At 43.6% G+C, this 21,625-nt stretch overlaps 2 protein-coding genes across 3 annotated transcripts; one reads left to right on the forward strand and one right to left on the reverse strand.

The window, feature by feature from the left end:
• The first annotated feature begins 4,920 nt into the window (after positions 1-4,920).
• LOC149276064 (uncharacterized) lies at positions 4,921-8,209 on the forward strand. 2 transcript variants are annotated; one of them, XM_089503948.1, is made up of 8 exons: positions 4,921-4,940; positions 5,722-5,849; positions 5,939-6,026; positions 6,542-6,673; positions 6,821-6,910; positions 7,055-7,150; positions 7,757-7,895; positions 8,012-8,209. In XM_089503948.1, the coding sequence occupies exons 1-8, from the start codon at positions 4,921-4,923 to the stop codon at positions 8,207-8,209; spliced, it is 891 nt and encodes a 296-aa protein (XP_089360074.1). The 2 variants fall into 2 exon arrangements, with proteins under 2 accessions (XP_089360074.1, XP_089360075.1); XM_089503949.1 differs by having other exon boundaries at positions 8,015-8,209.
• Positions 8,210-12,836: 4,627 nt separating this feature from the next.
• On the reverse strand, positions 12,837-21,570 carry LOC149276065 (ankyrin repeat domain-containing protein 13C). Its single transcript, XM_089503950.1, has 13 exons — positions 21,306-21,570; positions 17,890-17,931; positions 17,460-17,564; positions 16,631-16,716; positions 15,767-15,812; positions 15,614-15,680; positions 15,122-15,266; positions 14,804-14,935; positions 14,406-14,567; positions 13,954-14,033; positions 13,624-13,722; positions 13,057-13,157; positions 12,837-12,967 (listed from the first exon to the last, which is right to left on the reverse strand). The coding sequence occupies exons 1-13, from the start codon at positions 21,568-21,570 to the stop codon at positions 12,837-12,839; spliced, it is 1,461 nt and encodes a 486-aa protein (XP_089360076.1).
• Positions 21,571-21,625: the final 55 nt, after the last annotated feature.

A 21,625-nucleotide genomic window follows, 5' to 3' on the forward strand; every position in this document is an offset into this window, starting at 1 on the left:
AGTAAACTTCTAATGTTGAAATGTGCCGAGCTGTATAATCGCACTGCGGCAGCATGGTCTTTATACAAGCAGACAAATGGCTCAACGAAAGCTAATGCTTCCATATATTATTGAGCCCAGACCTAGTGGCCCCTCAGTCACTTCCCAAGTTCAGTCCCCCGTGGAGACCCCTTTACCAAACTTTTCAGTAACTAGCGCCTTGCGTGGCCCCGGAGCGGGACTATCCCATATTGCATTTGGCCCTTTGCCTTCTCTGGTGTTCAGTATTAGAAGTTTGATGTTCAGTGGTCTTCGCTTCCCCTGTAATCCCAGCTTATTTGTTGCTTGCCGCACTCACTACTGCCTCTCGAAGCCCACATCACACAATAAGCAGCTGCTCGATGGCCAGGGCTTTAGTATTTCAGTCCAGGGCTTCTGATATATTTCTATGCTCACCGCTTCTATTAGCCACTTATAACCAACACTGCAAAGCAGACCCCCTAAAGCTTACTAACAAAGTGTCCGACTCCCACCCTTCCTTGGTTAATTTCTTGGTAATAAAGGAATAACGGGGGTCTCGGCAGCACGGGATTTGCTTTTTGATGTCATTATGCTATTGATTTGGCATTCAACCTGTACAAGCTTTTAAAACAAGGTAAAAGGCTCTTCCGCTGTGACTCTCCAGCCAGCCTTTGGCTACTGAGCTTGCGCGAGTTCCATCCTCTATGCTCAGCACCACGAGCCGTCCATCGGGCCGGGAGCACCGCCAAAGGCACGGTCCTAACGTAAAGTTGAGCGTTCGACATTTAATAACTAAACACACTTTGTGAGCAGCTATTCAATCCAAGATCCAAACAGGCTTTCTGGAAATATATGTACATATGGTGCAAAGTGATAAAAGTTGCAGTCCGCAGAAACACTCTCTTGGTTGCTATGCCAATTGCACTGTTTTTACCAGTTTGCATCAGAATTAGTCTTTAATCCCCAAACGAGCCTGGAAATTCATTGTTTCACCTGGTAATCGAACTGCATCTGTATCTATAGCATAAATTAATTTATTGTGTGTTTATAGACGTGTCTATTTTCCGTTCAGACCGATACTTGCATTTTATGCCCTAAAACATTTTTAACAAGGTTTCCGTTACTTCAAATGAAACAGGAATTTCGGGTCATTGCAGTTTAATGCTTATTACATTTTGAGAATTTCCACATCTCACCTTTTTTCCCCCCATTTCTATTAATGTATGGCTTTGCGCAGGTTTTAGGGTAACTGGTAATTTATTTATGTACTGTATGTATGCGTAATAGATTTTGGGCAGGTTTGTAGGTTTGTAGGTTTACTGGTTAATGTTTTTTCTTTTGTCTGTTTTTTCTTTCTTTTTTTCTTTTTTTCTTTCATTTCACCACATCCAAGCAGTATTTCATGGTTCTAACAAAGCGGCAGCGTAAAAAAAAAATACAAAAAAAAAAACTTGACGCATGAAAATTATCCGGTGAGGGTCCTCATTGCTTTTTTTATTTATATATAGATATATATTTTTTAATTTAATTTTTTTAGTTCAATTAATTGAAATGTGAAACAAATGGTGCATGATAAAAAACCAAAAACCTGCTGTCTCAAGATAAGTTAATTTAAAAGTGAAAAATATATTTTTTTTGCCGAAATATTGAGCATTATTATATTGTCTTTGGAGACATGCATGCAAGATTATTCCTCCCCCCTCCGTGAGATTTACCATAGACGCATTTAAGGCATATATATATATGTAATATATATTTAGAGCGGACGCACGTCGCCCCCGACCCCCTGCCTTCACGACCCCCTGCAGCGCGATAGGCGTTTGACTTTTAAGATCTGCCGTTCTCAGAGTAGGTGGACGGAGCCATTACGTTTATTTAACAGTGGTTTTTCTTTTTTTGTTGTTGTGTTTTACAGTTCTTTCCCCTGGTTCAGCCTGAACTTTATACCAGGCCCAGCTGAAAATGCCACTCAACCGTTTTCTTCTGCAGTTTATCCAGTTTAAGTGCCCTGTACAAATTCTATGTTTAATGATGACATGCAGTTTCTTAATGCACAGTCAAGACCAATTTACTGGTATTTGCAAATCTGTAGTTTTTATTTTAGTTTTTCTTTTTTTTCTTTTTCCTTTCTGTTTCGGGGGTTTCAGTTTTCATCTGATTTTGGGAGGGCACGGGCACAAAACAGCTACATCTTTTTCCTTTAGAACTTACTACATTGCATTTCCCCGTTGGAGATCGTATTCATCTTCTCACATAATGGATTTAACGCGCTTTACAACCTAGCGTGACGATCCACATTATGGCAGAAACTGTGTGACCTTTTCTAACGTGGCATAAGCCGCGGCAGCTGATAGCTTACATCTAGCAGCTGTTTTGGGGTACGTTATAAATAATGACCCCCGGTCCCTCACCCCCTTAAGGTTAATTCAGCTGTCTTCTGCTGCTAACCCACCCTTGGCATGGCTGTTAGAGCTCGAACAGGTAAGGAACGTATGGTAAAAAGACTCCCGGCAACCCCCTCAAAAAGACCTTCAGTAAAGACCCCTTATTTAGCGGATAACGCCCCCCCACACACAAACACACCAGCACTCAAAGCGAGCGTCTTTCTCACACACGGGTATGGTAGGTATGCAGAGATGGCAAACTGTTCCGTTTGAATAACTCCTAAATCATACTTCTTTTTGTCTTGTGTATCTTCATTTTTCTGTGTGCTTTATAGTGAAGCAGCCGACTCGAGTCGTTGTTCATAAAACAGCTTTTGAAAGTTGAGATTACACCAGCGGAGAGCCGTCTGTGCTTGCATACGTTTGGTTCATGACTTAAAAATCGAGTACAGGTGATGAAATCCCGGCAGCGTTCACACAAAACCAAGTAGTGTGTATTGTGGAATAATTTCTCGTTTGATTTTCATTATTTTTTTGCACTTAGAACCTTTTAACCTTTTTTTGTTTGTAGAGAAACAGTTAAAGATTAGTGAATGGATTGAAATACATTTTAATGGTGAAGTCTTTATAGATCTAGATAAAGATGGCCAGAATATGTGCTGTCAGGGAACACAATGCTGGGTGTTTTCATTTTTTTTTGTGGTTTTTTTTTGTTTGTTTTTTTTTTGTTTTTTTTTCCTTCCTTAAGTTGTTGTTTCTAACGCAAGCTCGTTTCTCTGTAGGAATCATTCCTGATGAAGCAAAGGCCCTGTCTTTAGTCGCTCCTGCCAATGCAGTGGCCGGTTTGCTGCCTGGAGGGGGGCTTTTGCCAACCCCCAACCCACTGGGTCAGGTAGGTACAGAGCGCCCCACTTATCAATGGACAGTTTATTCATTTCATTAGTTCCTAAGTACCAGCTCAGTGCCCAAATATTAAAAAAAAAAAACAAAAAAAAAAAACCCCATCCGAGGCATACATTTTCTTCCACTACTAGTGGGAAACACGCTAAATATAATCATGGCCGGACCCTCCTCACCCGTCGTCTCTGTGAGATATTACTTGCGATGTCCTGTGTATTAATTTACTCTTCAAGGCCTTTAATATACATTTAGGTAAAAATATCGAACCTTTGGTGCCGTTTCCCCCTCCAGGTCCCGTTTTCGCAGCACGTTGGGGGCAGTAAAGCTCTCGCTTTACTCACCGGCGCAGAGTATACCGCTCACATGCCAGGGCAAGCTTAGGAAATGCGGGGTCGTCAAATGCATAGCAGGGGATTCTTCAAAACCTCTCCATGTATTTACTAAGGGGGCATTTGGCTGTCATCTGCTTAAGTGCCTGTAAGGGCCATGGTGGCTATAAGTCGTCTCATTAAAAACCCATCCCTGGAGCATTGTTTTGAGACCCCCTAATGAGCAAATTCTCCATCCCAGGCACTTGGGGAGTATCAGTTCTGTTCCACAGGTCGTCTTCTAGTAGTTTATCAATATTATAAAATGACTTCCATCTTCAGAGTTGTGTAGTTTAGACCTGTGTCTGATCCCGGCTTCCCCATAGCTCTCTGACAATTCTCTGCCTGTTTCCGCACTGATTTTTCTGACACTCTGTATTTCCGCAGATCGGAGCCGTTCCTCTCGCTGCTTTGGGGGCCCCTACTCTCGATCCAACTCTTGCAGCCCTTACGCTTCCAGGAGCGAGCCTAAACTCACAGGTACTGTCGGCGCTCGCTTTGGATACGTTTCCAGATTATAGGATCAACCCGTCGGCTCTACTGGAACAAGTATTTATCATACCACTGATTTTTCAATAGATTGCTAGCTTAAAGACTGCCTGGTCATCAGGACGTCCGCTGTTAACACTATTTCTTTACAGCAGGGGTTCCAGATGTACTGAATTCATGTCTGTACCAACTTCAGGCGTTAAGTGTTATGGAGTCCAGCGTGTTTCTCATTACATCCCAGTGTGTGCCTTAAAGAGCCAGTAAACTTTCCTTTTCACACTTAAGAAAATGATTAGGCAAACCATTGAAGCATTAGAATTGCTTTTGTATATAAAAGAGGCATATCTGCAACTTTTTAATCCATTAATACTGTGACTTTCGACAGCCGAGACATAAAGACAGAAATAAATGATCTAAGAAAAAAATGCACACCGGAAGCTTTTAGATTTATTTATTTTTTAACAGATTTTTGGTCCGTTTTTGGTTTTCTATAACTTTATTTGTATGGTAGAAATGCTTTTATTACCCTGTTTTAACAGCAATATGTGGATCTACGGAAGGATCTTTGTGTTTTTTGCGTAATATGTATCCCATAAAAATAAGTAATCATTTCATCTTGAAATCTATTTCTCTGAAGAATAACAACATTTTACTGTGCTTTATACCCCATACGTTTGTTCTGCTGATTTTCTTCTAGGATTTGCGTGGTTCTTTTCCTCATTCATTTTTATTTTTCTTCTCCCCTGTAGTCTCTGGCCGCAGATCAGCTTCTGAAACTTATGACCACCGTTGATCCTAAGTAGGTTACAGTTCCATTCCTTTTTGTAAATGTAAAAGATCATTTTACCCTGTCTGGTATTATGTCTGTGTGACAGAGTTCCTGGGTTTAAATAACACACCAATACTGCGCATGTATGGATCAAAGTATAGTTACAAATGTTTAGTTTCCACCCTTGGCATACATGTCACGGGGGCCCCTAACTAACCTACCTAATGCATGTTCTCAACGTCTTACGACAAGACTTATGTTTGCGAACTGTTTCCCCTTTGTGATATCTAATGCGCCCAAGCGTAAAACATAAATAGTAGTTATTAATAAAAAAAACAAAGCTATACTAAATTAGGAAAAAAATCAATTTTTTGCAAATTTGTCTAGATGTCACAGCTCAATTTATGCTCAGCAACATCTCCTGAATAGTCACTCGCATAGATATTTTTATATGTACATATTACCATATATTTAGTACAGTAATATGTACATTTATTAATACTGCTGGCTTTAAGGGGTTTGGAGGTGATTTGATTTTTATATATATATATATATTTTTATTTTTTGTTGTTGTCCCAAGCGCAGTATGGATAGAGATCCGTTGGTGATATGTCTTGTCAAGTGATATTATCCAAAATGTATAATCGCTGAGCTCCCAATAAGTTTTTTCACTTATTTATTTTTGCGTACACCCAGCAAGAGGGTCAATCAGATCCCTTCTGCAACATACATGTATGCCCTAAGGGACATGAAGGGGTTAAGTTTAGGTCTTTAAGGAAAAAAATCAACAAGTGATACATTTGTCTGTTAGGTTGAACCATGTGACGGCGGGTCTGGTGTCTCCGGCTCTGAAGTCAGACACCTCGAATAAAGATATCGAGGAGGCCATGAAAAGAGTGCGGGAGGCGCAGTCTCTCATTTCTGCTGCCATCGAACCAGGTACATTTTTTTTTTTTTTTTTTTTTCTTTTTCTTTACACCATAAATTTTAGAATTCAGCTTCCAACCTAAACTTCCTGAATTTTGCAGACAAGAAAGATGATAAAGGCAAAAAACATTCTTCACGATCGCGTTCTCGATCCAGACGCAGAAGGACGCCTTCCTCTTCCAGACACAGGTACGGGTGCTGAACCCCAAAATATCAGAGGAGAAAAAGCAGGTTCTGTGCCCAACCTCTGCCCTTTAAACGTTTTCAGAAACCACATTTAATCAGTCACCAGGATTTCCGACAATATACAGTCATTTTAACTTTTTCTTTCCAGCTTTATAAACATTCTTTGTTTGTCTATGTAAAGTGGGTCTCTAACACATTGTAAACAAATCCAATCCATATAATGGTGTCCATAACTTAAAATAAGCAAAATGTTTAAAGAAAAAAAAAAATCATATGTGTGTCTCGTAGGGGCAGCAGTCTTAAATGTACTTTTCTCAGGATTTCAGATTCCATTATTACAAATATATTATTGCAGATAATGAGAATCAGAGGCATGATGTACGGGATGTTTAAGTAAATTCTCTTTAGTGTTACAGGTGTGACGCCAGGAGTCCCTCTCTCTGTAATTAATTTTTCTGTAGGTGAGGCATCGAGAACTTTGGTCTTTTCTAGTATGCACTAATCTGCTGTTTTGTTAGGCGTTCTAGAAGCCGATCAAGAAGGAGATCGCATTCAAAGTCTAGAAGCAGGCGACGATCCAAGAGCCCGAGACGCAGGAGAACTCACTCCAGAGAGCGAAGTCGGAGATCCCGCAGTGCGTCGAAGCCCAGGTACGCGGCCATCGGCTTCCTTAACGTATCCGTCGGTGTGACTTGTCTTCCGGCCGGGGCGTGATTACCTGGAATCCGTATTGCTTCTGACGTCATTATAGGTGTTTAGAATAATAAAACTTACCAAATCTGCGTTGCTTGTTTCAGAGAGAAAAAGAGAGAAGAAAAAGAAAAAAAGCGTTCGAAAACCCCACCTAAAAGCTACAGCACAACCAGGCGATCTAGAAGCACAAGCAGGTACTTTGCAATCCGCGGATAAATCCTTGGCAGCGTTACCACTTTAAATGAGACCCGAACATATTGTATCAGCGCAGTGATGGCATTAAGTGCTGACTGGGCGCAATTTTTTTTTAAATATACATTTTTTTATTATTATTTCAGAGACAGAAGGAGGAGAAAGAGCCGAAGCGCGTCAAGGTCTCCCAAAAAGATGAGATCTCCTAAAAGGAAGCCGTCCCGCTCCCCGTCTCCCAGAAGGTATTTATACTAACAGACAAATACCTGTGACCACTAATGCATGGAAGCCCCCCCTAAAATAGTGTTTTGCTAAAATCCTTCTTTGTCCCTAAACTCCAGAGCATTTCTCCCCCTCCCCCCCCCCCGTTTGAGTCCTGGCTCCACAGCCTAGAAAATGTGCCAACGGCACGATGAGGCCCCCCTGGGTTTATTGGCGAACTTGAAGGCAGGGGAATGTCCATCAGAATGACATAATGCTTGAGCGAGGGGGGGGTGATGTTACCAGATACGTTGGATGCCTTCAAAAGGGGTCTATACAGGGCTATAAATAGAACAGCATTAATATTTTAGAGCTTCTTGATCCAAGGAGAAATCCGATCGCCTTTTTGAGTCAGGAAGGAATTTTTTCCCCCTGATGGCAGAATTCGAAGAATCAGAAGTAGCTTAATTCAGGGGTTTTGCCTCGTTTTGGATCAGGAGTAGGAAGGTTAGGGTTGAACTTGATGGACTTAGGTATTTTTTCAACCTTATTTATGTAACTATGTGCGGATACCCGGCACTGCTGCCTGATTAATGTCACGGAGAGGTGGGTAACCTTCAAATTTTTTCTATTCTATTCTATTCTAGACATAAAAAGGAAAAGAAGAAGGATAAGGATCGTGAAAAGAACAGAGATGAGCGAGAACGATCCACAAGTAAAAAGAAGAAAAGCAAAGACAAGGACAAAGATCGCGAGAGGAGATCAGAAAGTGAAAAGGATGTGAAAGTAAGTTTATAAATGGAATTTCTCCCCTCGGCTTCTCATCTGGAGGGTCCTGGGCTGGCGCCGCTCTTTCACATCAAGGCTTATGTTTTCTTTTATTTTTCCTCTTATTGGCGAAGAAGGTGACTCGCGACTACGACGAAGAGGAGCAGGGTTACGACAGCGAGAAGGAGAAGCTGGAGCAGATGATGGTGACCGAGGCGAGTCCCACTCAGCTGAGCGAGAGCGGACTGGAGCGAGGGAGCGGCGATTCGGTGAAAGACTCCAAGGTTAACGGAGACGACCACCACGAGGAGGACATGGACATGAGCGACTGAGCGTCCGGCCAGCAGGCGTTACTGGAGACGAGGGCCGGTGTCACCCCCTGTGTGATCTTCCTATTTAAGATGTTGCTTATTATTTGGTTGTATACGACACCGAGCTTGTTGTTTGCTGTACAAAACGTAACAGCTTTTATTCGATCCGTACAGAGGTCGCGTGACACGGACGGCACAATTCCACAAAATGAATATATATATGAAAGCTCCCCCGTCCCCCCAGATTTGCTGCATGAGTTGTCTGATTTGCTGTTTAGTTGCGCGGTTTCTTTGTGTGCTAAATGACTTCCGTAGGAAATAACACTGATTGCACGTTAAATGTGACCGGCAGCCGGTAAATCGGGCAGCAGCGTTTTATAATCGCATCCTCCTAGCGTAGGTTTCATGGCTGTACAGCAGAGTATTTTGTGGGTTCTTTTGTTTTGCTTAAATATTAACCCCCCCCCCCCCCCTTTGAAGGCAGCGACGACCTCTTAACATTTAGTTCTGTTTTTGTTCGATGATCTTCAGGATATATTAAATATCAAAAAACATATTTTTTTTTTTCCTGTATTGTGGAATGTTTTTATGCTCTTGACCCTTTCAGCGACAGTGCTGCAATGGTTTAAACGGAGTCACCACTTTAACCCCTTCCCTGTTTTGGGTTTTCCCCCCATAACACCAGAAATTACGTGTTTTTAATCTGAACTTTGCTTTTTTCCTTTTTTTTTGTTTTAAGATTAAGAGCAAAGCTCCACGGTTGTGTTGAGACCTATAAACGTGCATTTGTGTTCACTATCATTTCGGTAGCAATCCGATAGTGATTCCGTGCTAGAATACGCAGAATATAGCTGGTATGTTAGTTTCAGAGGCTTCGATTTTGTTAATTACCAAATAAAACAAGTCTTAGGTTACAATCTGTGCCATGTTGATGTACAGTTCTGCAGATCTTGTTTTACAAGAAACTTTGATAATAAAATCTATAACTTATATTTGGTTTGGAAAATACTCATTAAACGTTCCAGTGGATGCGTTTAGAAGGCAGCCGCCTAATGTTTTTCACGCGCAGGAAGAAGGCAAAAGCCACCTCCCTGATTTCTTTGTGGCGGGACATGCGCGCCGGTTACGTTCGCCTCAGAATTGGACCCTGCTGGCTCCCGTCCATCCCAGTGGCATGCAGACCCAACACAAACCCTTTACGGAGCAACGGGAAGCCGAGTGGTCTAAATATATCTATTAATCCTTTCATGATTAGGCTGTGTTACATGTTCTTACACACGGACAGAAACATTTCCCACCTTTCAGTGTCTTTGGATATAATTCCGTGACACAAATTATATTTAGAAGGGGGGGGGGGGGTCTGTCTTTTGACACCCATTCATAATGACAGCGAGGCGCTTCCAAATAGTACTATGTGTGGGAGGAGACGGCCTGCCGGATGGTGGGGTATGCGGGGGGAGAGGGGCTGGTGAATGGTGGGGTATGCGGGGGGGCGAGAGGGGCTGGTTAATGGTGGGGTATGCGGGGGGGCGAGAGGGGCTGGTTAATGGTGGGGTATGCGGGGGGGCGAGAGGGGCTGGTTAATGGTGGGGTATGCAGGGAGGAGAGGGGCTGCCGAATCATGCTGTGCACCGGGTGGAAAAAGGCATAGGAAACCGAGTAAGTCTAAATTCTATCCGTGAGCTCAAAGATGCGGAAACACTCAGGACTGGGGACTTAACCGTAAATCTTTATCTCCTCCAATACTGAGGTCACTGACTCGTTAAAGTCGGCAATACATCATCGGCATACAATACAAGCTCGTATATTCTATATTCACGATTACCAATCATAAGAGTTTTAATAGTGGGTTGATTTTGAATTGTAATCCCCAAAGGCTCATAATGTACAAAAGAGGAGCTAGTGGGCATCCTTGTCTTGTACCATTGTGGACATTGAACCATTGAGATTTAAAGCCTGGAATACTTTGGCTATTGGAATGGTTTATAATTCTGTAATTGGCATCTATTAACCCTTTCCACAAAGCCCTAGACAACTAATATCTAATAGGAAGGACATGTTTTCAGCCTTTAATAAAACCATCAATGATGGGATCTGTTCTCTCAGTGTTGTCCCTACTATTAAGTTCATATCTCCCCTTGACAAAGCCAACTTGATCCTTGTGGATAATTATAGAAATAACTCATTTCTAAAATCGATCAGGCCCTGGGGCTTTAATGTAAGTTGATTGAGTCGCTAAGTCTGTACAAAGTCTTTAATGAAGGACTGAACTTTAATGCTTCTCAGGTAGTCTTTGATCCTTATCCGTTCAATAATTTTATCTCCTAAATTATAAAATGAGGGGTAATAATCCCAAAAGCTTTCCTTTTTTTTCTGGCATAAAATAGATCTGATCATTATGAATTATCTTGTGTATGTTAGATTTGGAATGCTTTCTCTTTAAATAGCTTGTCAATCATTTATTTTCCATATAACTTCTGTTTAGAGATGGGTTGATATAAATACTGTTATTTTTGGGCAGGCAAAGATTTGTAATTAACATTAATCTGTTGAGTAATTATGTATTAGTAATCACACCAGGGACAGCACATGCAGAACCCAACACTCATTATCCCCAGCCTACTGAGTGCCAGATGCTATCCTCTCTAGGCTTAGAACATCCTAAAACATGTATCCATGAACCGCTTGAGGCTTACACGACCATCCAAAAGTTTGGGGTCACTGAGCTGTTTTTCATGAAACCATCAATTAGCCTTTGAAATGTAAACTTGGATCAGCAAACACAATGGGTCATTGGAACCGGGAGTGATGGGAGTGATAAAGGGCCATTGGAACCCAGGAGTGATGGAAGTGGATAAAGGGCCTCTATGAAGAGATCCCAATAAAAGTGTACTTTTCTTTAAAAAGCAAGGACATTTCTAAATAAACCCAAACTTTTAAACAGTAGGGTATGCTGGGCACTTGAGCGGTTGCTTCCAGATTGTGTCATCTTTAAAAAAAAAATGTAATCAGCCCTCTGCACAGTAGTAGTCAGTCGCCAGCGCTCTCTTATCACAGACAAACTAGACTTTAATCTCCTTTTCAGAGCAAAACTAGAGCATTTATGTTGCAAAACCCAAGACAGATCCTTTGAAAGGAACATTAAAACATGAGGATCTAAGTCATTTAGAAGACATGTTACAGAAATCAGACACAGGCAATCATTTAAAAGGGTTTTTTGTTTATTTAAACCAGTTCTGGCTGTGGTTCCAGTAGGAATCTGTATTATTTACTCATTTACTAGTTACAAAAATAAGACCAAATGTTACAAGTTCCAGTAGAAAGACGTATACAATGGTGATGATTTGAAACAATTAAAAGTTCTTCAATGCGTGGAAAGAAGGATTTATTCCCTTCGAGAGAAAAAAAAAAAGAAGCAGTGGAAGCCCCGACAGAACAGTGCAGCCCGTATCAAATGACCTACAGTGCGTCGTATAATTACAGTATACATAAAAAAAAATTATATATATATATATATATATATTTTTTTTTTACTTATTTATTTATTTTTTTAAACGTAGCAGGGAGGGACATGCTGAAAATTCACGAGAAAAAAAAAAAAAACCCTCAAACTGAAGTGTTCGCAGCAGATTCCCAACCTGACCCGGGGCAACCGACGGGCAGATACTGGAAACAGTACATGGATTACGGTAAATAAAAAAGGGGCGCACGTCGAGAACGTACGGATTGTGACTGTTTCTCTCCCTCTATACATATAAATAAAGAAAATTATATTTTGAGAAAAATTAATAAGACTTGCATCTGATAACTAAAAGCATTTTCGTAATAGTTTTATACACCAGTCTACCAGCAGACTATGGAGGTTAATATCGGGTAAAAAAAAAAAAAAAAAAAAAAGAAAAAAATAAAACCTTTGTTTTGCGCCGCAAAAACTTAAATACTGTGCCGAATTATCTGCGCGGAATAATGGTAACGTAACTCACTATACGAAATGGGTTACTTTGAAATATGACTGGAATCTTCGTAATTAAAAACAAAAAATCATAAGTGTACAAAAGACAATTATTTACCAAAGAAAACCATTTACTTAAAGAAAATAAAAAAACTGAAACAAAACTTTGCCACAGAGAGAACACGTCGCAACACATCGGTCTCAGCATCCAAGTGCAGAGCCGGCGATAACCAAATGGAACAACATTCAGCGCAAAAGAACAAAAAGGGGTCATAAATTCCGGCAAACGAGAATTTACACAGAATGTTACGAGATACATAATTTTCTGAGGGAAAACAAAAAAATCAAGCCATAGGAAATCATTAAAAAGTACTCCTTGAAACGAGTGCGAATGTGTGGATAGGAAGTCCCTCTCGGCGTTGTTCACCGGGGGCTTGTGAGGGTTTAGCTGCGAGTCCTGCACTCCCTGCAGGTACGTGAGGGATGACTGGTACTCGGCGGAGATTCCCGGCAGGATCCGGCGTGGCGTTACCACCTTGGATGCCGAATCCGTAACATGCTGCGGCAGAGAAGCTCTCTCTTCCGGAACCCAGAGGAACATTTCTGTACTGAATTGCAAGACCTCAGGCCACCGCGGCAGGCGACCCTTATACAATGTGGACGTCCAACGTTAGCCCATCGGAGAGTTCGGGCCGGTTATAGGTCCGGAAATCGGCTGGGGTCTTCCTTGTAGTCATCCGGTATCGTAAAAATGGACTCGTCAAATTCTCCATAGCGGAACTCTTGAAATGTCACCGTGGCTGTGATCGTTGGGAATACAGGGATATCTGAGAAAGAAACGGCAAAAGCGAATGAAGATCTGCAGACCAGAACCCGTAATCCGGCCCTCGGAGCAACGCTGCGGGCTAAGGCTTACCCAGCTTTACAGGGAACCCCGGGGGGAGCTTCATCTGTACAAATTCTCGGAGTTTATTAAAGTGCTTGAAAGGTGCGATTACTTCTAAAACATTCAACAGTCTGTAATACGGAGGGAAATAAATTGTTTTATCACAGGCATAATCATTACAATTATCTAAAATATATATATATGGGGTTTTGTTTTTTTTTTGATCGGGCTGGTGAACTCCAGACAAATTGTTTCTGGTTGAATATAAGGTCCACGTCAAAGGAATAACCGGAAACCTGAACAATTAAAAGGAATTTTTACTGACCAAATGTAGGATGTCAGAATGTTTAAAAGCTGCTTACCCAGAAACCACTTAATTTTGGATGTGGAGGGAAAAAAAATGATAAAGTCAGAAATAAGACATAGGAGCAGCAATCCATCATTTCTGTCTGGGATTTATTACGTCCTGCCAATTCATATATTGTACGATACAGCAGCGCGCAGAATACAAGACAAACAACTAAAAGACTCAAATATACATTTTTTTCATGTGTCCGGATAACAAAAAAAAATAAAAAAATTATATACACAACTCACGATTCGATTCCTAGCGGGAAATCCTGGCTCATAGCGATCGTTGCTTTAAAAGTTTTCTTGTTCTCCTTACAAACGAGTTCTCTTCCGAGATGAGGAGCCCTGAGTAGAGAACGAATCATAATGACCAGAACTCTCTATTACCCAGAACACACTCTCTATTACCCAGAACACACTATTACCCAGCACACACACACTCTATTACCCAACGCATATTCACCAGCCCCCTTTTCTCCAGTTTAAAGCATCCCCCCATTTCCTCTTTAATTATTTATTAGCGGGGTGGGGTAAATATGGCTACGTAGGGTGCGGGTGTTCGCGGTACATACGTACTTCCCGTTTTCGGCGTCCGTGTATTCTTCCCAGGTGATGGTGTTCGGAGGAGGCGGCGTGAGCGATTGTCTCCGCGCAGGCTGGGTTATAGAAAAGACAAACGGGAGGGTAGATTAGGTTTGGATCTCATGTTCTGGTTGACCCGCTGCTTGCTGGACGTGTCTGCCGGTATGTGTCAAAGGTGGCTTTACGTATTCCCGGTATAGGGGTGTGTGTGTGTGTGTGTGTGTGTGTGTGTGTAATATATATATTTTATTATTTTATAATATTTTAGTTTTTATTTAGGTGATTTTCTATCTTCCAGGGAACAAAAATCCCTCGAAACAATCTGTATCGATCAGCAAATTACATTCCGAACACTAATAAACCCCAGTCTCGCTCTTTTCCTGCCATTATCGTAATGGAAAACAGACTGAGCATGCGCCAGGGCGTCAGCGAGCGGCTTTGCACACCTCAAAGTTCTGCTCCATTAAGTTCCCCCCTTTGCTCAGGCTCTCCATGATGGCTTTATTCCGGAGTATGTCTTCCTCCGTCAGATGTTCTCTCCTTTTCCGCGATTCCAGAATAAGCCCGTTCACCATATAGAAATCGGCCAGGAAGTTTCCCACTCGCTCCTTAAAAACAAAAAGCGCGGGTGAGACGCAGTCCGGTGTAAAGACACGAGCCAACGTACAGCGCGATAACTAATCATTTGCACTCAAGTAACAGACTAAGCGGCTCTCAACATCCAAAATGTCAGCTCTTCTGCCAAGAGCCATCTGTTTGTCAAGTGAAACCTCCACTCTCCCGAGACTCGCTCAGCAGTCATCACCGCTCCTTCACACCGAGATGGCGAAGGAGGGTTGCGTACCGTCTTATCCTCCCTGAAAAGCCACCCCGTCTGGGCCCGGGTGAAAGTGATGGATTTCGTGGACAACGTGGCTGAATATATATCGCTGCTCATTAAAATGTCCACCTCCTCTTCAGTCTCCATCTCAGATTCCTAAAGAAGAAAAAATATATATATTTCCAAAAATCCTTAACATTGATTAGTTCTGTTATCCAATAGAAACATCACATCCCAAACCGGCAGATTTTATAAGGACGAGGAGGTAAAAAGTCTAGACGCTGTCTCTTAGACGTCTGTTCAGACAGATATTAAGGTTTGCGGGCCGCGGCCCCTCCGTACCTCGTGATGGATTCGCTGGTAAACTTTCTGCTCGTTGTCTAAAACCACAAAGGATTCAGAAGGGGGGGCCTCTCCGTTGAAGATGAAGCTCAGGTCTCCGCGTTGGCACTTCATGTCGGTAAAGTCTATGAGGGTTGTGTCCAGTCTGCGGCAACACAAGAGTACGGCGCGGCGGCCAATTAAAAAATAAAATAAATATATACATATACACACACACACACACACACACACACACTCTGGAAAGCCATAGAATCCGAAATACTACACGTGGCTCCTGAAACTAGATTATTCAGACATAGGACGCGTCCGAAAAGTTTCAGTGTATTGCATTTGCTGACAGCAAACGAACGCGAGACCCGAGTCCAGAACGACGAGATGAAGACGAGTCACACAATCAAGCTTCCAACGGTCTTATTTCTATTATAACTGGCATCAGTAAAGCTCCCATAACCCCCCAAACCCACCGTAAGTACGGAGAAGCGGGGCACGCACCTGATATTAATACCTTGTTTATATATCTTGCAAGCATCAGAAGGCAGAATTCGGGAGAGTAAAGGCACTGCGGGGGGGGTGAGAGGGGAGAAGGATCGTTAGTCGCGGCAAAGATACGAACGCAGGCGCTAATCGGATAATCGCGATACTCACCCCAACTCTGAAAGTCCCAGTGAAGCTCCAAGTAAAAATCTCCCAGCTAAAAAAAACCCAAAAAAAAACAAAAAAAAAAACAATTCCTAAAAACATGCATTTCGGGTTATAAATACATACAAGGATTTAAGGTGCTGTCCCAGCTACACATTTTTGTCCCAAACTTTCCTAAATACTTTGTGTTATTCCTCCATCCATGCTAAACACATTCTTGTTAAAACTATGTCCAAAAAAACCGTTTCAGCCGGGCCTCTTAACTTCCCTCTGCACTGCCATTTTTTTATTTATTTTTTTACATCGCAGAAGGGGTGTTTGCTTGAAGGTCTATTAGTTTATAAAAGAGACTGATTGGTTGTGGGAAGTCAGGTTGCTGTGATGTAATACATGGAGAGGAGGAGCTTTTGGAAGAATGACAGGACTCTATTGCTAAGCAGCTCTAGCATCTCAAAACTTTTAATGCAGTTTTTAGAGGATAGGGGGCATTTAGGAGAAAAATATAGTATTACAGTATTGCGATAATGGCAGATATGTTGTGTTTACATCTCTTTACTATCTTTACATGAAGCACTACTTATCCGGTGATATTTTCTGAGGCACCCTACAGGGAAATTCACCTTTAAAAGAGGAACATCGAAAAATTGTGAGTGTGTCAGAAGCCATAAAGTGAGCCAAGGAGTAAGAATTTTTTTTTTATTGCGGAAAATTATAAAATCATTGTTGCAACATAGTAATTATTATTTTTTTTTTTTGACATTTCCTCCACCCCAATAAACACAAAGCAGAGGACAGAAAAAAAGGCAACAGGACCCGGGAGTTCTGGAAAGCAGCTGGTGAGCGTTCAGGGCATTAATGGACATTTTTTACCTCTTTGAGGGCATTTAGCAGGCGAGGTCTCTTTTCTTCCACGTTCTCCCTGGACTGTTGCTTCAGTTTTCGGAGCAGCGCTGTAACTAAAAACACCAACAGCTGTCAGAGGAGCTCAGAAAGCTCCGGGTAAGCATTGCGTTTTCAGACACATTGTTAAACGCGTTCTCATTGTCGGGCAGCTTTTAACAAACTTATTTTGGAGGGACTCGAGGGAATAATTCTAAAGGCTCTTTGCGGACTCATTCATGTTTGGCAGGAACACAACCCCTTGGCGAGGCTGCACTCGGTGTCTGCCAGGGAGACATTCAATGACCGCGTGGCTTCAGGTGACCCTAAAGTTCAATCAGGACACAGACAAGATGTAGCAACCTGGACTAACCACCCAGCCTGTAACTGGTCCGCTCCATGTGTACACAAGAGCCGCCCCGCTGTATATATTAAAGCCGCCGTCACTTTAAAGCTGTTGGGTTAGCAGTTAAAAAAAAAAAAATTAACAGTAAGCTAACACTCACATTTGGGGCTTATCCTCTAAGGCAAGGGTTTCTAGTTTTATCTCTGTGACCCCCCCCTAGCCTCTAGAGCCTCGTTTCCAGCCGCGCAGGGTCTCTGTAAAGCTATTATCACAAACATGTTGGGGCGAGACAGGGATTTAAACCATGTGATGAGGCAGCAAGACGGCGGCTCCCGCGTACAGCACCACAGGGAGCGGAATATAAACGTCAAGAAAGAAAACCTGACTAATACGCAACAGGCCGGGACCGAGAATATCCAAAAAGCAGCCGACGCGCTTTAAGGGCCCTTTATAAAAGCGAGTAAAAATCCTCACTCATCTGTCTGTCTCCGTAGCTGATGGCTTCAGCCAGGGGGCTCCAGCCCTGAGTGTTCTTCACCTTGACGGGAGCGTTGTGCGCCAGCAGAAGATGAGCACATTCTGCAAAATATATATATATATATTTAATAGCTAAAAGTGGATAAACTGCCGGAAATTAGTCCAACTATCCAAGACGCAGGACAAGTCATGACAGAAAAGGGTTTATCTGTGAAACAATAGCAATTAAACAATTTAAAAGGGCCATTTTTTTATTTTTTTTTTTACTTAAAATGACTAAAGCAAACTTTTTTTTACAAAAAGCAAAGTCATTCCTTTACGAGTCTCTGACAGCTCAGATCACTGCGGGATGTCGGGCTCTTCAGGATTTAACCCTCGATACCACTACCCTTTAACAGCAGATGGATATTTAGGGCGCGGTTCTTACCTTTGTTACCCAACATCACAGCGAGATGTAACGGAGTATTACCTGAAAGACAGAAAATAGAGAAACATGGTCAAAGTTTGTGCGTTTTCAACAAAAAGAAATTCACTATTTTTAGAGCCTTTATAGAGTTTCTAGCATCGGAGCTAAACAGGTCTCCTGCGGGGGGCTCTCATTGGAGCCCGACGGGTCTGCCGGAGATCACCCTGAGTCCATGTGCAGAGATCCTGAGGGTCTCCACGATGGGGACACGAAGGCCACTGGGTCTAAAAGTAGTAAAAAGAGCGATTCGGGGGCAATAATTCCGATACGGCATCCGCTTGGTGGTTTTCCATGAAACTACTCAGTCTCAACGCATCTCTAGGACACAAGCGACCAATAACGAACCGTCAACCGAACCATAAAGAACTCGGCCGGCGGGGGTCCGCAAAATAATTCAGACATTAACTCCTGTCCTGATCCGTCGCGAGATCAAAGCAGTCGTTAATTAACGCCTCTTTCCGTACGTGGAGCAGAAAACTCCACGATCAGAGGAAGCAAAGGAACGCATGAAGAGGTTCGCCACGTTATCGCGGGTGACAGATCTGGGGCGTCCACATGCCAAGTCCCGCTGATAAAACAGTAAACGGGACCCTGAATAAATATTTCAGGTAAAAGGCTGCGAAAACAAGATGCCAAAAAGGAGAAAAAGGCAGCTTTAAGACTTCCGGAACGCGGAAAGTGACATTTAATTCTTCGCCTTAACTGGGGGGTGAGAAAGATCTTAATTAAAATAAAATAAGAAAAAGTAATCCATTCAAATTTAACACGTCTATAAATTAAAGGGATAGTGAAGGCGGCTCAGCTTTCAGCAGGTTTGTTTTTTTCTGGGTCTTTAGCGACGTCGCCAAGAACTCCTGGGGGCCAGTCTGGAGTTTAAAGCACGTGTATCGACCCTTAGTCTGACAGCGATGTCATCACAGCGCATTACAACATTGAGACTAGTATGATGTCACAGCGGGAAGGCAACACAGAACATGGCGAGAGTATGATGCTCTCGCGGAGATCCCGCCGGCGGCCCCGACAGACAAAGCAAGCGGGGCCCTTGAGGCTTTTTACTCATCTCCACCAAAAATTAAAATAAAAGTAAGCTTGGCAAACGAAGGCCGTGCAGCCAACAGAACAGCCAGAACCCCTTCAACACGAAAAGCCGAGGGAGGGGGATTTTTTTTTTTCTGTTGATTCAGTCATTTTTATCCACCTGTTCGTGTTTGTTTCGCGGTTGGCTGCGGAGGGACTAATCCGGCCGCCAACCGACACGCAGAACGCCTTCCGTGGGAGACTCCGGCTTCATGCAGAGATTCCTCGAGGGTTTCAAAGCAGCCAACATAGTCGAAGCGACATAATCCGCTACTCACAATATGCCCAGACCTTAAAAATAGCCTTCGATCAACCCTGTGCGAGCGCCTCGCTAACTCCCATCACCCCGAGAATAAAAGTCATAAGAAACGCGTCACTAGAAGAGCGGGGAACTCCTGCCCTAATGCCCCTTTCACATAAATCACTCGGACGGGTCGGGTAACAGCCGGAATGCGGTGTAAAGACACGCGGCGGAATGACGAGCTAGAAAGGTAATTTTTAACCCATTGCCAAGAACAAACAAGCCAACGAACGTCAGCGGGAACAGGGAGAGTACGTGCGCAGAGATCGCAGCTCAACGAATGGTACGGTGTGATGGCCCTGCTGGCGCCACCACCGCCCCGTCTGCATCCCGCCAGAGGCGCTCCGCAGGGCCGCGGCCAACAAACCGCAACGCTGCGCAACAAGGGATTTTTTTTTTTCTTTTTATGATTACAAGCATGAGTTTAGTTGGATCGAAAATATTCCCGTCTCAAGAGCCGGGGCCCTTCCGTCTCGGGAGCAGAAAATTAGTAAAAATTAGTGAAGACGAGAAACATCTCCTGTATAGAAGCCAAGAGGAAGTCGGCACGAGAGCCGCCTTGTATCAGGGAACGTTCGTCATGAATGAAAAGCAGAAGTTGGATCTGGGAAGGGGTTCGGCCGCCGTGTTTAAAGGGAACGTTTAATGTCATTTCGCAGAACTTTGTAAAGAATGCTTATTAAAATACAATGCTAATAAAAAGCACTTATCTTAGGGAGAAGCTGCAGCGCCCTGCCTGGTCCAACATGCAACGAGTCCCCACTGAATGGCAGCAAGCAGCAGCCAATCAGTGGCAGGGAAGCCCTCCTATTGATATGTGCATGGGAGGTCTCCTTAGAGCAGCCGGACCCCCGTCACCCGCGCACGCGATGTTTGTCCAGACAGCGCTGAACGCACCAGGTGTCAGTCGGTGTATTTGGCTGAACGCGTCTCCTGCGGGGGTAACAGCTGAGGATGGAGAATGGGGCACGTGCACTTGGGGGCATTCTGCAGAATCCCCCATGTATTTGTAAGGGGGGGCATAAAGTCAATTTAAAGAGCCCTCTTGGCTATCATACGAAGGGCATGTAAACGTTTAATTATAATCTATATGATCTATATACTGTCCTTCACGTAACCATCAACGGAGATCGGCTTGCAGACAAAAAAACTACAATCCTGTTCACAGAATTCATCAGTGAGGAGTCTCCCAGCAGGGGTGGTCTTGTCCATCACATACCGATTGAAGACCCTGTTCCATCTTTTTTTGGGGGGGGGGGGGGGCTCGCACATTGAACACCCACGGGGGTTATTGCTTAACAAAAGCAATCCAGGAAAGGTCCACCAGCACCGTAATTGAGCACAATGAACACCATGCGTAGAGCGCAAGCACACGTGGTTCTGCCAGAATGACTGCCGCCGGCCGGGGAGATGGAGGGGAACCTTTTTACAAATATTTCGAGATGAATCTTGGTTTTGAGGAACCCAATAAATATAAACCGCGTAAGATAGAGCATAAAGTCATTTATAAGGAAGCAACCAATACGCGAGTCACTAACAAGGGGAGGGTTCACCGCCCGCTTTATCAGTGAGATAGAGAGGAGCGGCTGCTTCCCAATATACCGAGTATGAGGGAAAACTCCCATAACTCCCAGCCAGCAATCCAAGTGACAAAAGTGACCTTCCCTGTTGAACATATTAGATAACCCAAAATGGTTACAATGAGGCTTTTGATGGATGTGATTACCCCCTTTCCAGCTCTATACCCTCAGTCCCAGCACCTCCCAGTCACCCCAAGCCCCCATCCCCCTCCATATAATGCCTTCAGACACCATCTTTGGCTACACCCCCCCCCCCCCCGCTGTCACCTGCTTCTCTCTCCCCACCACACCTTTCCCCGACCCTCTTATTCGCTCCCCCCCATCACCTGTCGCTTAACCCCCCCCCCCCTCCTTGCTCTCTGCACCCCTCTTAACCCCAATACCATTTACCTCACCCGCCCCTGTCATTCCCCCCTCACCGTGGTTGTCCTTCTGTCCGATGCTGTGTGTCCGGAGCAGGGCTGACAGGCGGCGTATGTCCCCGTTAAAGACGCTCTCGTGCAGCGGGAAGTCGCTGGCCTGGTAGTTGTGGTTGAGGTTCCGGCTCAGCCTGTGGCTACCTTTGCTTTTGCCGAGCCGGGTGATGGTACCGCCGGCCGTGGCCTCCTCGTCGGGCTCCAGCAGGTCCTCCTCCTTGCTGGGCTTGTGGCCCCTGCGCAGGGAGCGGAGCTTTTCCCCGGTCATGGCCGCTGGGCACTCACCGGGGCCGGGACATGCAGAAAATGGAGGGGTTCCGAGA

This window comes from Sceloporus occidentalis, unplaced genomic scaffold (assembly GCF_023333645.1).
Source record: "Sceloporus occidentalis isolate IW3139 unplaced genomic scaffold, rSceOcc1.0.p SCAF_249, whole genome shotgun sequence".
Taxonomy (NCBI): Eukaryota; Metazoa; Chordata; class Lepidosauria; order Squamata; family Phrynosomatidae; genus Sceloporus; species Sceloporus occidentalis.